At 36.8% G+C, this 19,877-nt stretch overlaps 1 protein-coding gene across 3 annotated transcripts in view; it reads left to right on the top strand.

Annotated features, from left to right (window-relative positions):
* LOC128217879 (plexin-A1-like) overlaps positions 1-19,877 on the top strand; it is a 111,838-nt gene that overhangs the window by 56,281 nt on the left and 35,680 nt on the right. For all 3 annotated transcript variants that reach the window (XM_052925314.1, XM_052925316.1, XM_052925315.1), the window contains exons 11-17: positions 4,179-4,268; positions 4,505-4,612; positions 6,172-6,268; positions 7,566-7,720; positions 8,826-9,013; positions 12,136-12,256; positions 18,937-19,109. In XM_052925314.1, the coding sequence (XP_052781274.1) occupies positions 4,179-4,268; positions 4,505-4,612; positions 6,172-6,268; positions 7,566-7,720; positions 8,826-9,013; positions 12,136-12,256; positions 18,937-19,109 (932 nt within the window). The remainder of the gene's footprint in view (positions 1-4,178; positions 4,269-4,504; positions 4,613-6,171; positions 6,269-7,565; positions 7,721-8,825; positions 9,014-12,135; positions 12,257-18,936; positions 19,110-19,877) is intronic.

Raw genomic sequence — 19,877 nt, 5'->3', positions numbered from 1 at the left:
TATTTTGGGGGCTCATCAGGTCAAACGTCAAGGTCACAGTGACCTTGAATGGTTAACAGTTGTCTGAGTGATAACTCAACAATGCCTGCACCCATTGCCCTCATTATTAACTTGAAGGTTGGGCCTGACCAGTAGATGACCCCTATTGTTTTGGGGGGTCATTGGGCCAAAGGTCAAGGTCACAGTGACCTTGAATGGTAAAAGGTTGTCCATGTGATAACTAGACAATACCTGCACTCATGGCCCTGAAACTTGACTTGGAAGTTGGACCTGACCAGTAGATGACCCCTATTGATTTTAGGGATCGAAGGTCACGGTCACAGTGACCTTTTATAGCAAACTCAACAATTCCTTGACCTATGGTCATCAAACTTGACATGAAGGTTGGGTCTGACCAGTAGATGACCCCTCTTGACTTTGGGGTTTATCGGGTCACAGTTACCTTTAATGCAAAAAAGTTAACAAATCTTCTTGCAGTGATATCTCAAAAATGCTTGAACCTATGATAATCAAACTTGACATGGAAGTTGGGCCTGACCAGGAGATGACCTTTATTGATTTTAGGAGTCATTGGGTCAAAGGTCAAGTTCACAGTGACCTTGAATGCGAAAATGTTTCAAGTGATAATTCATCAATGCCTGCACCCATGGCCCTTAAACTTGACTTGGAGTTGTGTCTGACCTGTAGATGAACCCTTATGATTTAAGGGGTCATCAGGTCTAAGGTCAAGGTTACAGTGACCTTGAACAAAAAATAGCTTGTCTGAGTGATAACTTGTCAATGCCTGCACCCATGGCCCTCAAACTTGACATTTAGATTTTTGGTGACCAGCTGATGACACCTATGTATTTTGAGGTCATAGTGTCAAAGGTCATGATCATAACACACTCTATCCTCAAACTTTAAATGGTCATAATCTTAACACTGCCTCAACGGCATCCAATGTCAGTGACAAATCAGCTGTCATTTTGATTGACAATAAATAATCAACAAATAAGAGTGATAAGTTTTTAAATAGTTATGATATAAATATATATATTTAAATCCATTTTAAATGCATGGTCATCATTGTTATATCCAAATTGTGAAGCATCCTGGTTAAATAATATTAATGGGCTGTTACAGGTATATATAACATAACTCTCATTCTTATTCAAAGGCATTGTAACAGTAATATTATTATCATTTGAAAACAACAACAACAACAACTAAAACACTTTGCAGGTTTAAATTAAAAAAAGTCAAAAGAAATTCAGAAAATAGGGGGAGTCGAATGAAAAATGTTCTTTGGAAAACATAGCGATTGTTTTTGGAAAAATGCAGGCTTTTTGACGAGGGGCAAGGGCCGATAGTCGGCCCTTATATTAGCCCCAAAAATCACTGGTTGTATATGTCCTTGTGGACTAGATTATAGCGCGGGTTATCATTTTTTTCCTTCACTTAACTGGCATGGGTTCGCACTCCACTGAAACCAAAATATTTTTTGATACTTTAATTGTATGTTTTCTGCAATTTCGCGGTATCATTGAATATCCTTGTGGACTAGAAATTAGGCGTGGGTTATCATTTTTTTTCCTTCACTAGTCCAGCGTGGGTTCGCACACCACTGAAACCAAAATATTTTTTGATACTTTAATTGTATGTTTTCTACAATTTCAGTATCATTGTATACAATAATGATAAAATAAGTGTTTTTAGATGTAATACCACGAAACTAATTTTTGGTCCAAAACTGTGAGCGAGTCCCTTTGAAACATATGGTGCTGTAACTAGCTACTGTCAATGGCACATATTAAACAAATTAACCTATCTGCTTACAACATTTTCTGTCCTCAGATGTTGAACGTACAACGTTTTCAGCTAACCCAATCACAAAACATTCCAATTGAACTATATGTTTGTTGCTTATTACCCATACATTTGGCACAGCGCACCCCAGTTAAGTCGTGCAGCGTCGGGAACGGGCCAGTATATACACTCCGGTATAGTAGGGGTGGTCACCGAGCCCGAGACACACTGTCTAAGGGGCACGTGCAGTTGGCCATTAATTTGGGGAATTAGCTGGCACAACTGCGAATTACCGTTTAAGTTCAGATCACGTTTAATGGTTCACTTTGATTAACAACTCAAGTCCAATTAAGATGTTTAAAAGTTGGTTCTTTATTAATTTCACATTTAAGTTGAATAGTTAACAAAGATAAATCCAAAGACTTATTTAACAAGAAACATTCAATAGTCCATGTGATATATTAAGTTATGAAAGTAAGTGAATTAATTATATAGTCACAAAAAAAGTAGTTCAAAGATATTTCCTTAGTAAAAGAAGAAGTACAAAGTTCCTAGTCTATATGCATATCTAATGTATATATTTCTCTCTTTCCTAAATGAAAAATGTACATACTTATATACTAACTTAAAGAGTTGAAGTTACCAATCAGAATTAAGTGATAAAAAGATAATGATCGAAGATTTTAGAAAGTGTCACTCAAAATTAATTACTGTCAAAAATAAAATTTACAATTAGATTAAGTCTGAGATAATTGAGAAGTGTCAAAGTCTCAGAGAGTAAGGTTTATGATTATGATCTGAGATAATTAACTGATAATAATTAAGAAGAGGAAGCAGTAAAATCTTATCAGAAATGTCAAAACACTCAATTGCAAATAGAATGACTGACAAAAGTCTCTTTAGGAAATTATGAAAGTAAATATCATAGAAAAATGAGATGTTACCAAAAAAAAGAACAATAAATTTTCTAACAGAATTTGAAAGAGAAAGTCACACGGTGACACATTCATGCTCTTGATTAAAAATGACCACAGGAGCCATGCCAGTAGAGCACAGGCCCTCATTAGACTCTTGTTTCACCAAATAGCGGAGATGGGCAAAACCCAAACTCTAGGGCCATGGTTGCAGTTCAGAGTAAATGGTTCGAGACATAGTTTGGGTATCTACTCTTCTAAATCATTTGAATGATTGTCATGTTCTTTTTAATGTTCACCACATGGGGAAGACGTTCAGAGCCTACGTTCCAGGCATGCTTGATTAAGATTAAGGTCTCTATTTGAGGTCAATTGTTCCAGGCATAAGTTTCGTGTCCACTTCATGTTTACTAAGTTTTATGAATTCTATGTCAACTATTTTCAACACCGAGCCGACTTGCAGAAACCACGTTACACACATGGCAGGTTACAGATCAAGTTTTGAGGGTTGAGCCATAGATTTCGTGTCCTCTTTAAATATCAAAATCTCCTGGAATATTTTTTTAGGAAATTCAGGTCAAATGTTCACAACATTTAGACGGCGTGCCGACACCACATTACAGGCGCGTTATCCCACAGTCCAAGTTTAAGGTCAAATGTTCTACTCAAAGGCTTCATGTCAGAACCATATCTTCTCAACGCTTAAATGGAATTTTATTAAACTTGATAAAATGTTAATGGCATATACATGACATGCAAATCCAACACTGGGTGCGCGTTCAAGTTCAAATGATTGAGCATATGTATTGTATCGCTCAATATCTTTTTAAGAGTTTGAAACAGTTGTGCCGGCTCAAAATCAAGGTCACAGCTAAAGGTGAAAAAATGAGTCATTAGGATATTGTTTATACGTTCGGGGATGCTTTCATGAATCTCTTACATCCCTTAAAATATTTTCATGAAGCTCATGTCCAATATTCACCACGTCCAGACGAACTGTAGAGATCACATTCTAGGCATGCTGACTCCAGTTTTTATGTTCGTTCTGTATATTTGGGCCATTGCATGTGTATATCCTAAACACCATAAAGGATTTGCATGATGCTTTTGTAAAATATTTGCTTTCTAAAAACAACGGATGTACAATTAATTCCAATCAAGCAAGCTCAATCCACAGTGAACTGTTGCAAAACAGGAAGATAAATCATCAAAAGCGATTCATATTGCCTTTTATGACTGTTATCAAGTGACTAGTGTCAGAATATGACTATCAATTGTTTTGATAACGAGTGTTTGCAATGTCCACCTCATCAACATAGCACCCACAATCCACACAATATCTGCCTATGTGAAATATCTATGGAACTGAATGAAACAAGCATGGGGGAGAGGTCTGGTTTTGAATCTAAAATTTGTTTACAGGTTTTGAATCTAAAATTTGTTTACAATATTTGTTATTCTCTTTTTTATTTTCAGTTTGCTAGTTGCCCGCAGCTTAGCAATAACAAGATTTATGTTCACACAGATGAGGAGACACCTATTCCTATTGCAACAATGAATTTTATGGTAGGAAGCAAACACATTATTGCATGATTATGATTATATTACTATGCATACAATTTGAGATCCTTAAACACCACATAGTTTAATTAGTTTGTCTGATGGTTTCTTTTTTTCATATTTTTGTATCATGAATAATATGATTTTTATAGCAGTTGTTTTAGGCCCTCTTTAATAACCCGCCTTCTTAAATAACTCATTTGCAAGAGCTGCATTCTACCTTTGTTTTCTCTTTATTTTAGTCACTACAAAATAACCAATCACACGAATATAAAATAGTCTATAAAAACCTGAGTAACATCTGTACGAGGGAAGCTGGTGAAAATATAAATTGCAGCTTTATAGTACAGGTATGTAAACTTTTTATCTAGTATTGACAGATTTTAACATACAATTGACTATACCTATAATTCAAATGTTCTCTCTTTTTTTAATAAAGGCTTTTTTATTGATTGAATCCCCTTTACAATATAGAAATGTTGTTATATCAGCATGTTTTTAATAAAAGCATTGAGTGTTTATCCAGCATTATGGCAGATTTAGTGTTGTATTAGGTGGTCCTGAAAACAATTTTGTTGAGGGTTTGTTATAGCGTTAGCGTTGTCGCCAACTGATTTAGTGAACTCCCTAACACCATCTTTGTTGTTTGCAGTGATGAAATTGACACGTCAACCATGGCTGTATTCAATTTTATTACCAATGAAGGGTGTTGTTTCCTTAATCGCCATCCAGTCATGCAAAACTATTTAAGCTCATTTAGCACTTCCTTAGATACACGTTCATCGTTTCCTTGCATTCGTATTTACAAAGAGTGATATTTGACAAGTGATGTTATTGACCATGTGATGTGTTGAACCAAAAAAAAAAATCGGGGTTATATAAACCTGGGCTGAGGACATTTTGGACAGGCGTTGGGTTTCGTTATTAGTTTCTCTGTAAGTTCTTTTCCCAGTTTTAATCCGATTGTCCTGAAACTCTGTCTCAATATTGTAAGCATTCTATTTACAAAAAGTGTGAATACGAGTTACCTCAGTTAAACAATTATGTCATTAGGTCAAACATTGAGACAAAAATTGTTGGGTTAAAGTTGTATTTCCTTCACAGATACATCCAAGTTCATCATATTTTCAAAATCTCAATCAGAATATTTTTCAGGATTTTATCAGGTATATGCCAAATATAAAGACAAAATTTTGTGTTCAACTTCCTTATTCTTTTCGAAGCCAAAACACCTTTTAGCCAATTTTCAACTAATTAAGTTACAATACTTTTAAGCATGAACATTAGGACCAGTGTGAGAATATGGGTAATCTCCCAAACACTAGGTATCTAGGTAAAATTTTAGGACAGTTAAATTTCTTATTCCTTTCTTAAGTGCGACAGTGCACATCTAATTTGAAGGAAACTCAATCCGAAACCACAGCGTGATATTAAGGGGTCATGTTTGGTCATACCTAGGTCTTGCAGTGTGGGAATGAGACAGCACCATTTTCATTTTGCTCAATAAACATACATCCTGCTTCAAAATTGCATGTGTCAAAATAAGAGTCCGGTTTTACTGCAGTGTCCCCATTAACCAATTTTGTTCAATTGTCTTGGAAGCTTTTCTTCAGTGTTGTAGTTCGATAATCCTAGAGGGAAAAAAAAAGATCGCAAATGCAAACATTCATTAAATTTGATTTGCGGTTCATCTGTGAATGATCACATTTGGTCAGTGCGCAGATAATCATGAAGTCAATTAGACTTCACTTAAAGGGCACTGACCAAATGTATTTTCTCATCGCTAAAATGCAATCCCAAAAGATTCTGAAATCATAAGTGATCCTTCATACCCACTGTAAAAAAACTCGATAAGCAGTCGTTGTTATTAATGATGGCCCAAAGCATGATTACACATACTTTGTTTTAGTCTAAGGAACCTTACCAAAGATTCAATTTATCTGTGTGGTACAAGCATCAAGGAAGTTCGAAGTGGGTGCAGGTGGATGATATTCACAACACAGAAGGTAATTTGCATATTTTCTATGATTATGTTTGGTCATATTTAAACTTGTATTAGTTTAACAAGTATGTGTAGCTATCCCTACAATTAAAAATTGCGGTTCGAGTTAAATTTTGTTCGTGAAGGGTCTCTGAAGCAAAAACGCTTTCCTATTTATTTTGTACATTCACTTTCAATTAAGAATTAAACCATGTGGTAATACATCTAATTGAAACAATTTGCATGAGCCTAAAGTTCTACCTCTGTCACATTTCACATTTTCCTACAATATTGAATGTACTTTTTTAAAATTGGCACATTATAATCTTGATGTCATTGCTCTCAAAATACACGTCAAAGTATATTTTTGCAACCTCTCTATTGACCAAATGCAGTCTTAAAACCTGGTTAAACTATCTCTGGCAAGCTTTCTGCAAACGAAGGATTGGAAGTTCTATATAGACGGTCATCATTATAAATTTAATGGTTCAAATAGCCAAATTGATCGTTTGACCAAAGTTGATAGTTGGAAAAACTTGTACAACCTTTAATCCCCTGTGTAGAGTTCATCAAAGAAATATTTGCTTTAAAACTAAATTATTTAAATCACAATATATTGTTTTTGTTTAAATCAAGAAAACCTAGTGCTCCTGGGAAACCATTTATTTTTCCCCATTTTTTTCCACATGTCTTACTAAATTGTTTTATACTTATATAACGCTGTTTAACAGTGTAACATGTGCACATACCAACATAAGTGCAGTTATACTTATTGTATTATGATTGATATTCCTGATATAACATAATAGGTTGATACACAAAATGGTCTAGCTACAGGTTATGAACAACATCATTCGGATCTCCTCGGCCATTTTTTTCAAAAACAACCTCAGATGTATGCCGGTACATCTGTTGAAGTAGTTCGTAAAATTTTGAATTATACCATTAATTAAATGTAGTGTTTTAGAGTTGTATTTTTTATTTCAGTTTAAATCGATTGCTTTTAAATTGTATTATTGCAAACATAATTAAGAATCCCAAGAGTTAAGTCACAAAGTTTAACTGCAAAATAAAATTATTACGCGACCTACTTGCAGCGGACTTAAACGTACCACTTTTTGAGTATGTAAACCGTCCAAATACATCCGAGGTTGTTTTTGATAAAATGGCCAAGGAGCTCCGAATGGAACAACATAAGTTAAGTTTTCTGAATTATTTATAAGGTTTTGACAGATTGAATTTTGAAAGTGTGTAAAGGGCAGACTTGTTGATATTTATTTTAAAGTTATGTGCTACTTGCTATATTTATATTTAATTTGCAGTTGCCGTGTACAGTTGTAGAAAATTGGCAGAGGGCAAATGCAACGTTTGCTTTGCACTCAAAGATGAGTTTCCTTGTAATTGGAATAACACCGGTTGTGTGTATGATCGAGCTAGTAGTGATGAAGCTATATGCCCAGATCCTACTATCACAAGTGTATGTATTTTAAATGAGAAATGTTTTTACTTATGAATGTTATACTGTTGCCTGTTTCAATAAAGGTCTAAGTCGTAAAGTGAAATGATCTTAGTGCCATGTTTTCAGTATTTGGCAAAATTGATTTGAGCCTTTTTCCTGATTTCTAATATATTTACGTACACATTCCCGTTGCTAAGAGCTGATGTCATCGTCCTCAAAGCACCCAAAATAGCTTAACAGTGCTAGTAGATTCAATGATGCCAGGCAGGACAAACAAATCAATCGATATATATCCTACTGTTTTACATTGATGAGCTTAATATTTAAACCCCTTTTCAAAAAAGAAATAAGCATAATTTTGTTTGCTATTAAAAAGAATATCGGGTTGTAATATTACCTTTAGCAGTTCCTAGACTTAACAAAAAGTATCTTTTACACAATAATTGGCCTTGGCAAACCAGCAGAGTCTGAATTGTTTGAATGTTCGACATGTAATATAGATTGATATTGGTTTAATTGTTGTTGGGTAATTCCTAAGTCAGTGCAGCTTTTTGAAAGGGATATCATAACCATGCAAAGTTTTCAAGAGTATTGCAATGATTGACTAGACACTGTTTAGTTCTTGAAAGCATTCGTTTAGTAATGATCGACCTTGAATACTATTTCTTGTGTTACGCTCTTATCAAAAAAAGTATACAGTTTATTTTGTGGTTATTTGGGTAACAGTCAAACCGTTGTTCAGAGCTTGTTTTCGAGATACTTTTATTTATTTAACTAAATTTGAAATGACCGATGGGTTTTTAAGTTTAAAATGACCAATTGAAATCTTGATTTCATTTCTATAAATTTCTCAGGAAGGCAGGTTGAATAAAGACAAAAAGGTGCAGCTTATTTCTCTGTTCTCTCAATGTCGCCGTTTAACTCTTAGCGCAACATGCTGACATCAATTATATAACATGCTTCATTTTAATGTAATAGAATGCACCTTTAAATGAATTGTCCCACTTACCTTGTGATACTGTGATCTGGAAAATAGATTTTTAAGGCGTTTTTTTTTGTTCCTTGAATGTATAGGAAGAGTCGTACCATACACATTCTGAATAAAGCCTTTTGTTAACATTAGATATATCCACTGGATGGACCAAAAGGGGGTTCAACAAAACTTACCGTTTTGGGAGAAGAGCTTGGTAGTTGCAATAAAACCTTTATTGAAACACTTTCGGTGAATAATACAGTAAATGCCTTGGGATGTCAAGTAAATCAAAGCATCTGTAACACAACAATTCATTTGAAGGAAAAGGTCAGAACTGGGTGAGTATGTCTATGTTCATTGTTTACTTTGCACTGAATCATATATTCGTGCAATGCACTCGGGTATTTTTATGAAATGTTTGCCTTGAGAAGCTTAAGCAAGTTTCGTGTAAGACCAATTATGTTCGTCAGAGGTCAAGGTCACATTTAAAGTTCATTGGTATTTTGCTCGGTATTTTGGCTTGTACTGGCTGTAACTTGTCTATGTATTTAAAAATAACTTGAAATAAATGATCACCATGGTAAGACGTTGTGTCAGGTATAAAACCCATAACAGTAAGTTAAATGTGAAGGTCATATTCGCATTCCTTTCGTCCGTCCCGTTGTTGTCAAGTCAATACATTTCTCTTTTATTGGTCGGGTTGTTAAAGTAATTGGCAGAAATGACAACCATACTATGAGGATGTGTCGGGCCTAAGACTGGTGCCCCTACAAGTGTCAAGGGCACATCAACATTCTGAACATAGTATCTTTTACTTTTTATGCCTTACTGATGAAAGTTGGTTCACGGTTCCAATTATTTCCACTCGTTCTCATGTCTCTTTATTATTGACAAGTCTGTGGTATATTAACCTTAAGTGAAACATGTTGTACTTGATTTGTCGAATTGTTCTATCCAGGCTGAGTTTTTCCAGCGGAGAATTTATCACATTCTTTAAAGCTCGTTTTTATGCCCCTGAAGGTGGGTATATTCAAAAACCACCGTCAGTCGCTCCGTCTATCTTCCCGTCCGTACGTGTCAAGCTGTAACTTTTTCTTGTATGGACCTATTTTTAAATACATTGCCACATGTGTTCAACATAAAAAGATGATGTTTCGTGTTCAAGAATGTGTTCCAACCTTTAAGATCAAGATCACACGTGTTTGAATTCTATGGAATGCTGCATAAAGGAACATAGGTATAGGTGGTCATGTCCGTTTCTCATGTATTTACATATTTAAAAAAAAACAACTTTGCTGCATGTGTTCGACGTACCATGAAGACTTGCTGTGTGCAAGACCCGTATGCCTACCTCTAAGGTCTAAATACACTTAGTGTGTGAATACTTTTAAATGCTGCATATAAGGACATAGAGTATCGGTTGTCGTGTCCGGGCTGTTACTTTCTCATGTATGGACATATTTTTAAATATACTACTCAAAGTTTGCTAAGCACCAAAACTATACACATGCATACCTTATACTACATTTGAAATACAGTTTTGAAAAGTATTTATACTTTTAGATAGATGATTTATTTAATGATGTCGACAGTTTTTAAAGGTTTTTTTTTGTTCTCTGTGACTTTTTAGAAGTTTAGTAGGGTGACCCTTGAAAATAAAAAAAATTGATTGAATGTGAAATTTTGTAAATTTGCTAAAAAAGGAATATTGTAAGCTGGTATAGGATTAATATCGGGTATGTGACCCGTTGCTGTTAATAACAGCTTCACATCGCCTCCTCATGCTCCCTATAAGGTTCCTGATGGTTCTTTGTGGAATATTGTTCCATTCTTGGACCAACATAACACCAAGCTCCTGGAGACTTCTTGGTTAGACCTGACGTGCTGAAAGTCTAACCTGTAGCTCATTCCACATGTGTTCGATGGGATTGAGGTCAGGGGATCGTGCTGGCCAGTCCATACGTGTTATACCCTCTATGTACAGATACCTCTGTACAATATGGGCAGTATGGGGGCGGGCATTATCGTCCATTAAAATGAACTGATCACCCACTGCACCAGCATACAATCTCACCTGGGTATCCAGGATCTCATCTCGATACCGCTGGGCAGTCAGTGTACCATGGTTAAGGACCACGAGATCCGTGCGTCCATCCCAGCTGATCCCGCCCCAGACCATAATGGAGCCGCCGCCATAGCGATCATGTTCAGCAATGTTTGCCGCATGGAATCTCTCGCCTGGTCTCCGCCACACCCTTGCACGCCGATCGGTGTAATCAAGGCAATACCTGGACTCATCTGTGAAGAGTACATGTCGCCAATCCATTCGACGCCAACCAACATGATCCAAGGCCCAATCATATCGTGTCTGGCAGTGGTTCCGAGAAAGCGGAATGCGTATACACGCTCTTCGTGACCTAAGACCACGTTCGTGCAACCTAGATCGAATGGTTTGAGTAGAAACTCTGACCCCTGATGCATTCTGGAGGCCGGCGCGAAGCTGTGTCGCTGTCGCGAAACGACTTCTGCGAGCCTGAATAACCACAAAACGGTCTTCAGCTGCAGTTGTTGCCCTTTCTCTGCCACCAGCATGTCTCCTAAGTGGTGTACCATACTGAAGAAACCTCGCCCAGGCCCTGGTGACAACTGTATGGTGCACACCAAGGGCCTCCCCTACCTTGCGATGGGTAGCCCCTTGTTCCACCATCCCAACTGCCCGCCACATTTCTCCATTTGACAAATGTCTTCTAACATTTCCGTTTTCCATAATTAACTCATACAACTTCAGATTTTTAAGTTGAAGTGAAGATTAAATACCCTACACATTTCGAGTACATGTTTTCAATGCACCTAAATAACGTGAAAACCGAGGGGTACATCATTTCCATGCCATGCACGAATGATTTACCCGTTATTGACGCTTATGTGTACGCTGGTAGTCATGTCAATACATCACCAAACCATATCCAATAAGCATATCGCAAATATATTAAATGCATACTTCATAGTGGTGTGGGCATTTTTTGGTGCTTAGCAAATTTTGAGTAGTATATACTTTGCCACATGTGTTTGACAAACCAAGAAAGACAATATGTCTCGTGCAAGAACCGTGTGCCTCCCTCTAAGGTCATGGTCACACTCAGTGTTTGGATACTATGGAATGCTGCATATGAGAGATAGATTATAGGTGTTGGTGTCTGGGCTGTAACTTTCAACAAAAACACTGAAATATTACAGTGACCATGCATGGGTCTCATGTGGTATTGCAAAACATCAATGAGAGGTAATTAGTGTTTTAATATATTCCACTTGTTCATAAACACTCATTGCTTTATGCACACATTGCATTGCAATTTACTTTCCTTTTAATGTACTGACATTTGTGGAGCCTTTGTTAAATATTGTGACAGCTCTTGTTTTTTTAACTTGATTGCCAATATCATATTTATTTTATTTTCAGACTGATCTGTATAACTTATTATACATTGACGGAGCCAGTAAGCGACGGCAAAATCAATATGTACACCAAAGAAGATAAATTTGAAAATAATATCACCAGCAGCACCAATTTTATATCGAAGGTAAGCAAACAAAATGATTTCAATACAGTTTAAATCCATGACAGATATATTTGTTAATTCCTTTCATGGATGGACCTTACCTTAAAGAGGGTAATGAAAGCAATAAATGAGAGCTTAAATCGTTACGTAATTGATAAATTGTTTTAATTTTTAGCTCACCAGAGCACCAAGTGCTCAAGGTGAGCTATTGTGATCGGTCTTTGTCCGGCGTCCGTCCATCAGTCCGTCCATCAACAATTGCTTAAAAAACTTCTCCTCTGAAACTACCATGCCCAATTCAATGAAACTTCACAGGAAGATTGCTTCGGTGACCATATACAAAAATACAACAAGGGGTCACGATTGATCGTCAACCACAACAACAACAACAACAAAATGGCCGACTTCCTGTTTTGCTTTAAAAAACATCTCCTCTGAAACCACCCGTCCAAATTCAATGAAACTTCACAGGAAGCTTCCTTGGGTGACCATCTATAAAAATACAACAAAAAGTCACGATTGATCAACAACAACAGCAATAACATCAAAATGGCTGACTTCCTGTTATGCTTTGAAAAACATCTCCTCTGCAACTACTGCTCCAAATTCAATGAAACTTTGCAGGAAGCTGCCTTGGGTGACCATCTACAAAAATACAACAAGGGGTCACGATTGAACAACAAAAACAACAACAGCAACAACAACAAAATGGCCAGCTTCCTATTTTGCTTTTAAAAAAACATCTCCTCTAAAACTACCAGTCCAAATTCAATGAAACTTTGCAGAAAGCTTAATTGGGTGACCCTCTACAACAATACACCAAAGGTCAAAATGGCCATGATGTTAAAATCTGATAGTAATGTAAAGTTTACTTGAAGTAAGGGCAGCAAGTCTTGCTATTTGGTCTCCCTTTTTGTTGGAGATTCCACTACTTTCTATTTTTAGTAACAAGGTAAAAGATTTATAACTTTCAACATAGTCACTCTAAGGGAATTATTGTTCTTTTTTTAGGTTCATTGATTAAAATAATTATTATCCACTTTATTCTTTAGAAGAAATTTAATTTTTGCTTAATGATAAATTTAAAAATCAGACTTTTCCATTGAACTTGATGTAGATTATTCTAAGCTACCAACTTTTGAGTGGATAGTGAATAAGGCTTAATGTCTTTTAAGAAAAATTTGATTTTGAACATGGATTTTATTTGTGTGATGAAATGTGATGTTTACCTAGATGGAAGAAGCAATGGTATTAGTGGAAGGTACTGAATGTATTCTGATATTTGATTTTTAGAGCTTAAGTTAAGGCAGTTTATTGATTTTATTAGATGGTGCACTGTTAGTTGTTTGTGTATCTATACTAAAAGTTCTTTCAGTGTGCAAGCAATTTGACATAGTTTTGTCAGTGTGCAGGCAATTGAACGAAGTCCTGTGTTTGTGCTCAGGCAATTGAACTTAGTCCTGTCAGTGTGCAGGTATCTGTACCAAGTGCTGTCAGTGTGCAGTCAATCATTAAGTCCTGTCAGTGTGTAGACAACTGAACAAAATCCTGTCAGTGTGCAGGTATCTGTACCAAGTGCTGTCAGTGTGCAGTCAATTATTAAGTCCTGTCAGTGTGTAGACAACTGAACAAAATCCTGTCAGTGTGCAGGTATCTGTACCAAGTGCTGTCAGTGTGCAGTCAATTATTAAGTCCTGTCAGTGTGTAGTCAACTGAACAAAATCCTGTCAGTGTGCAGGTATCTGTACCAAATCCTGTCAGTGTGCAGTCAATCATTAAGTCCTGTCAGTGTGCAGCCAACTGAACAAAATCCTGTCAGTGTGCAGGTATCTGTACCAAATCCTGTCAGTGTGCAGTCAATTATCATGTCCTGTCAGTGTGCAGCCAACTGAACAAAATCCTGTCAGTGTGCAGGAATGAGAATCAAATTATGTCAATTATCATGTCCTATCAGTGTGCAGGCAACTGAAGGAAATCCTGTCTGTGTGCAGGAAACTGTGACAAGTCCTGTCAGTGTGCAGGCAACTGTAACAAGTCCTGTCAGTGATTATCCAGGCAACATGTTTGATCCGTATGTTTTTCAATATTCTTTGATAACAAATATCAAGCTATATTGATTACAAAGTTATTTTTTTTACTAAGGTGAGCGATTTAGGGCCATTATGGCCCTCTTGTTTATAACCGTATGAGATGAATATTCGTAGTGCTAATACACAGAAGTTCTGCGGATGCTACTCTCAGTATTTTGGACGCACAGGTTTGTAGATTTCAATGCTATTTGTATTGACCCGTCAAAAAACTTTACAAGCATATGTAACATCGATCATTATATTAAAAAATCGTTCAAGATACTGAAATTTGGTGCACATTTTGCAAGAGACAATACAATCAACGAGTGTTTGGTTTTCGTTCCGTCGCGCTTTTTTTTTGCTCTTAGTGCATTTCGCCTGTGCCTCTACCAATGAAATTGCTTTACATTTAGTATGATATAATCATATAAAGAGCCTCTGACGAAAACATGGGTATTTTTAAGTCATGAACTGGTTTTATTAAGTAAATAATTTAGCGCGCATGCTATCATAGAGACATATGCAGCAAACTCTTAGGAAGTTATTTTTTATTTTTGCTTAACTTGACAATTATTGAGGCAGAAGCCTGGCCTGTTAAGTAAAATAAACACTAACTGCTACATAGCATATAATTACATTCACACATGTTCTTTAATTGTGTCTGTCTTTTGATAATACTGGTGATAACCCAGCTGTTACATGGCTTCATTTCTTTAACGCGTTTTTAGCTCCACTGGCCGAAGGCCATGGAGCTTATGTCGTCACAGATTGTCCGTCGTGAGTGCGTGCGTGCGTGCGTGCGTAAACTTTTACTTTAAACGACATCTCCTCTGAAACTGATGAGCGGATTTTGACAAAACTTCACAGGAATGTTCCTTTGGTGGTCCTTTACCAAAATTGCTCAAATGGTTCCGGTCCATTGCACAATATGGCTGCCAGGGCAAAAAAATAGAAAAACCTTTAAAGAACATCTTCTCAGAAACCGATGATCAGATTTTGATGAAACTTAACAGAAATGTTCCTTGGATGGTCCTTTATCAAATTTGCTTCAATGGTTTCGGTCCACTGCACAAGATGGCCCCCAGAGGTAAAAATAGAAAAACCTTTAAACGACTTCTCCTCAGAAACCGATGATCGTATTGCAATAAAACTTGACAGAAATGTTACTTGGGTAGTCCTTAACCAAAATAGTCCAAACATTTCTGGTCTGCTGCACAACATGGGCACAAGAGCTAAGAATAGAAAAAAACGTTAAACTACATCTTCTCAGAAACCGATTATCAGATTTTAATGAAACTTTACATAAATGTTCATCGGGATGCCCTTTAACCAAAATTGCCCAAATGGTTCCGGTCCGCTGCACAACATGGCTGCGAGAGTTAAAAATAGAAAAACCTTTAAGGACTTCTCGTCCGCAGTCTTCACGAAAAACATTTTAACCTACTAGCCAGTTGGACTAGCATAATGGCATATTTTACTAGTCCGAATGACAATCTAGTAGTCCGACTATTTTGCCACATTATAAAACTGTATGCTTGAGGTAAATACCTATTTCAATTGAGCAGCTTGCAGTTTGAGTAAACATTTCTTTATTATGATGCTCATGCAGTGATAGGGAGTGACATCCTTCTGTTGGGAATAGTGCTCCTTGTTTTTCAGAACCTATGGGTACTATGTAAAAACAAAAGGCATCTTGCTTGAATAGACTGTAATAATATCAACATGGTTAGAAAAGAAATGCCATGCTTTAATAGCTTTGATTACATTTTACTACTGAATTACCTCCCTTTAATAGAAAAAAAAAATAATGTCTTAATTTTTCACCTATAGCATCTTTAAATAATTTTTAAACAATAATAATTTATGAGTAAACATATAAGCATAAAGTTCTCACAAAAAGATCAATTTAAAAACCTTACATTTATACATAGGAAAGTATATATAGACTGAACATTAATTTTCGTTTAAGTGACATTCTGAAAGTTTATGAAACAGCTATTTTTAGTAACTTAAATGGCCGAAAAGTGTAAGTGAAACACCAAGTCGATTCTATCTCGTCAGTTCTTGTTCAGGTTAGATATTTGCTTCATAATCTATTCAGATTAAATGTTAACCGATGATCAGATTTTGATGAAACTTGACAGAAATGTTCCTTGGGTGGTCATTAACCAAAATTTGTTAAATGGTTCCAGTCCACTGCACACCATGGCTGCCAGAGCTAAAAAAAAACAAAACTTTATACGACTTGTCGTCGAAACCGATGACCTTTTTTCGATAAAACTTGACAGAAATGTTTGTTTGGTGCTCCTTTACTCAAATTGCCCAAATCATTTCGGTCCACTGCACAACATGGCAGCCAGAGCTATTAAAGTAAAAATTTTTTTTAAATAACTTCTCCTCAAAAATTGATGATTGTATTTCTATGAAACTTGACGAAAATGTTCGTTAGGTGGCCAGTGGAGCACAGGCACTGATGTGCCTCTTGTTATACGCCCGAAGGGTCGTATTATGTTATGGCCTCTATCGTCTGTCCGTCTGTCTGTCTGTCTGTCCGTCTGTCCGTCCGTTCGTCCGTTAGCAATTCCGTGTCCGGGCCATAACTTGGTAACTAATAAAGCGATTTTCAAATAACTTAATACAAATCATCACTACATTAAAAGGATGTGTCGCGCGCAATTTCCAGGTCCATACATCAAACACTAGAATCACCATGGGGGTGCGTTAGCAATTCCGTGTCCGGGCCACAACTTTGTCACTTATAAAGTCATTTTCAAATAACTTTATACAAAGCATCATTACATTAAAAGGATGTGTCACGCGCAATTTCCAGGTCCATACCTCAAAGACTAGAATCACCATGGGGGGGGGGCGTTACAACTTTGTCACTTATAAAGTCATTTTCAAATAACTTTATACAAAGCATCATTACATTAAAAGGATGTGTCGCGCGCAATTTCCAGGTCTATACCTCAAAGACTAGAATCACCATGGGGGTGCGTTAGCAAATCCGTGTCCGAGCCACAACTTGGTCACTAATAAAGTCATTTTCAAATAACTTTATACAAAGCATCATTACATTAAAAGGATGTGTCGCGCGCAATTTCCAGGTCCATACCTCAAACACTAGAATCACCATGGGAGGCGTTAGCAATTCTGTGTCCGGGCCACATCTTTGTTACTAATAAAGTGATTTTCAAATAACTTTATACAAATCATCACTACATTAAAATGATGTGTCACATGGAATTTCCAGGTCCATACCTCAGTCTTGAATCACCATGGGGGGGACGTTAGCAATTCCATGTCCAGGCCATAACTCAAAAGACTAGAATCACCAATGGGGTGCGTTAGCAATTTTGTGTCAGGGCCACATCTTTGTAACTCGTCCGTTAGCAATTGCGTGTCCGGGCCATAACTTGGTAACTAATAAAGCGATTTTCAAAAAACTTGATACAAATCATCACTACATTAAAAGGATGTGTCGTGCGCAATTTCCAGGTCCAAACCTCAAAGACTAGAATCACCATGGGGGGGGGGGGCGTTAGCAATTCTGTTTCCGGGCCACATCTTTGTTACTTGTCCGTTAGCAATTCTGTGTCCGGGCCATATCTTGGTAACTAATAAAGCGATTTTCAAATAACTTTATACAAATCATCACTACATTAAAAGGATGTGTCGCGCGCAATTTCCAGGTCCATACCTCAAAGACTAGAATCACCATGGGGGTGCGTTAGCAAATCCGTGTCCGGGCCACAACTTGGTCAATAATAAAATCATTTTCAAATAACTTTATACAAAGCATCATTACATTAAAAGGATGTGTCACATGGAATTTCCAGGTCCATACCTCTAAGTCTAGAATCACCATGGGGGGACGTTAGCAATTCATGTCCAGGCCATAACTCAAAGACTAGAATCACCATGGGGGGGGGGGTGTTAGCGATTCTGTGTCCGGGCCACATCTTTGTAACTCGTCCTTTAGCAATTCCGTGTCCGGGCCATAACTTGGTAACTAATAAAGCGATTTTCAAATAACTTTATACAAATCATCACTACATTAAAAGGATGTGTCGCGCGCAATTTCCAGGTCCATACCTCAAAGACTAGAATCACCATGGGGGGCGTTAGCAATTCTGTGTCCGGGCCACATCTTTGTTACTAATAAAGTGATTTTCAAATAACTTTATACAAATCATCACTGCATTAAAAGGATGTGTCACATGCAATTTCCAGGTCCATACCTCAAAGTCTAGAATCACCATGGGGGGACGTTAGCAATTCCATGTCCAGGCCATAACTCATAAGACTAGAATCACCATGGGGGGGGGGTGTTAGCAATTCTGTGTCCGGGCCACATCTTTGTTACTCGTTCGTTAGCAATTGCGTGTCCGGGCCATAACTTGGTAACTAATAAAGCGATTTTCAAATAACTTTATACAAATCATCACTACATTAAAAGGACCTCAAGCCGAATCTTCTTCGGGCGTATAATGCTCCGTTTCGCGGTGCTCTTGTTTGGAGAATCTCATAATCAGTCACGATACACTATTTATACAATACATATTTTATTAAGGTTACGTTTAAGGACCCAGAGGGGGAGGGAGTTTGTTTAATTTATTTTTTTTATTGCAGGAACCTGATTTATTTGAGCCTAATATTAATCCAGCATTTGGACCCGCAATGGGAGGAACAGTGATAACGATGAAGGGAAGTAATATCTGCATTGGTAATGGAAGGATATCTGCATACGTTGTAGATGATAACAAACGAACACATGTGATGGATCAATGTCTTTGTTTAAAAGGGTATGTTTTCTTCGGGCAGTATATAGACAAAGGAGGGTTATTCCAGAAATATGTGGTGCTTTTTGCATGATTATTTTATTTTTTAACTTGTTTTAATAATTTTTGGAGAACTGAATTGAAGGTTTTATTTCATCAAGGAAAAATGATGTGACGCCAAAAAATGTTATTGCTAAGCAAAATGAGAACGTTCTATAAACAAATAGTGTGTATCACCATTTTGTTACTTTTTCAACTTCAATCTGTAAATTGCCATGTACAAGGGTTATACGGTCAAAATTGCCATTCCACCCCAAGAAGTGAGAGATTATGAATGTATGACATTTTTAATTACCATATTTAAGTAACCTATTTAAAGTCTTCTCAAAAACTACAAGGCCTTTAGATATTTGGCATGGTTTTCTCGCGGTCATTTACATAGTTCAAAAGGTTTACATTGTGACTCTTGTGGTCCTATCTGGTGCCAGTCCGTGACGGTCACTTGTTTTACAAACACTTATGTAAGGTAAATATTTAGGAATATTTTTATCGATAACTAAATACTTCCTCCTGAAAGTTTCGCTTCCCCATTCACCATCAGTTTATTTAGCAACAGTTGATCTCATAAGCAACTTCCTTAGCCTAAGTAACTACCTTTTGTCCGAACGACCAATGTCTTTACTGGCCATTGAACGTAGGACTTGCAAAATCTATGGCATTGAATTATCTTTTTCTAAAGCCCAACCCTATCAATTAAATGTATTTAAAATTGAATGCAACCTTTATAGCCTG

Source organism: Mya arenaria, chromosome 14, assembly GCF_026914265.1.
Source record: "Mya arenaria isolate MELC-2E11 chromosome 14, ASM2691426v1".
Lineage (NCBI taxonomy): Eukaryota > Metazoa > Mollusca > Bivalvia > Myida > Myidae > Mya > Mya arenaria.
Note: the sequence above shows the minus strand (reverse complement) of the source record. Positions and strands in the feature narration are given on the sequence as shown.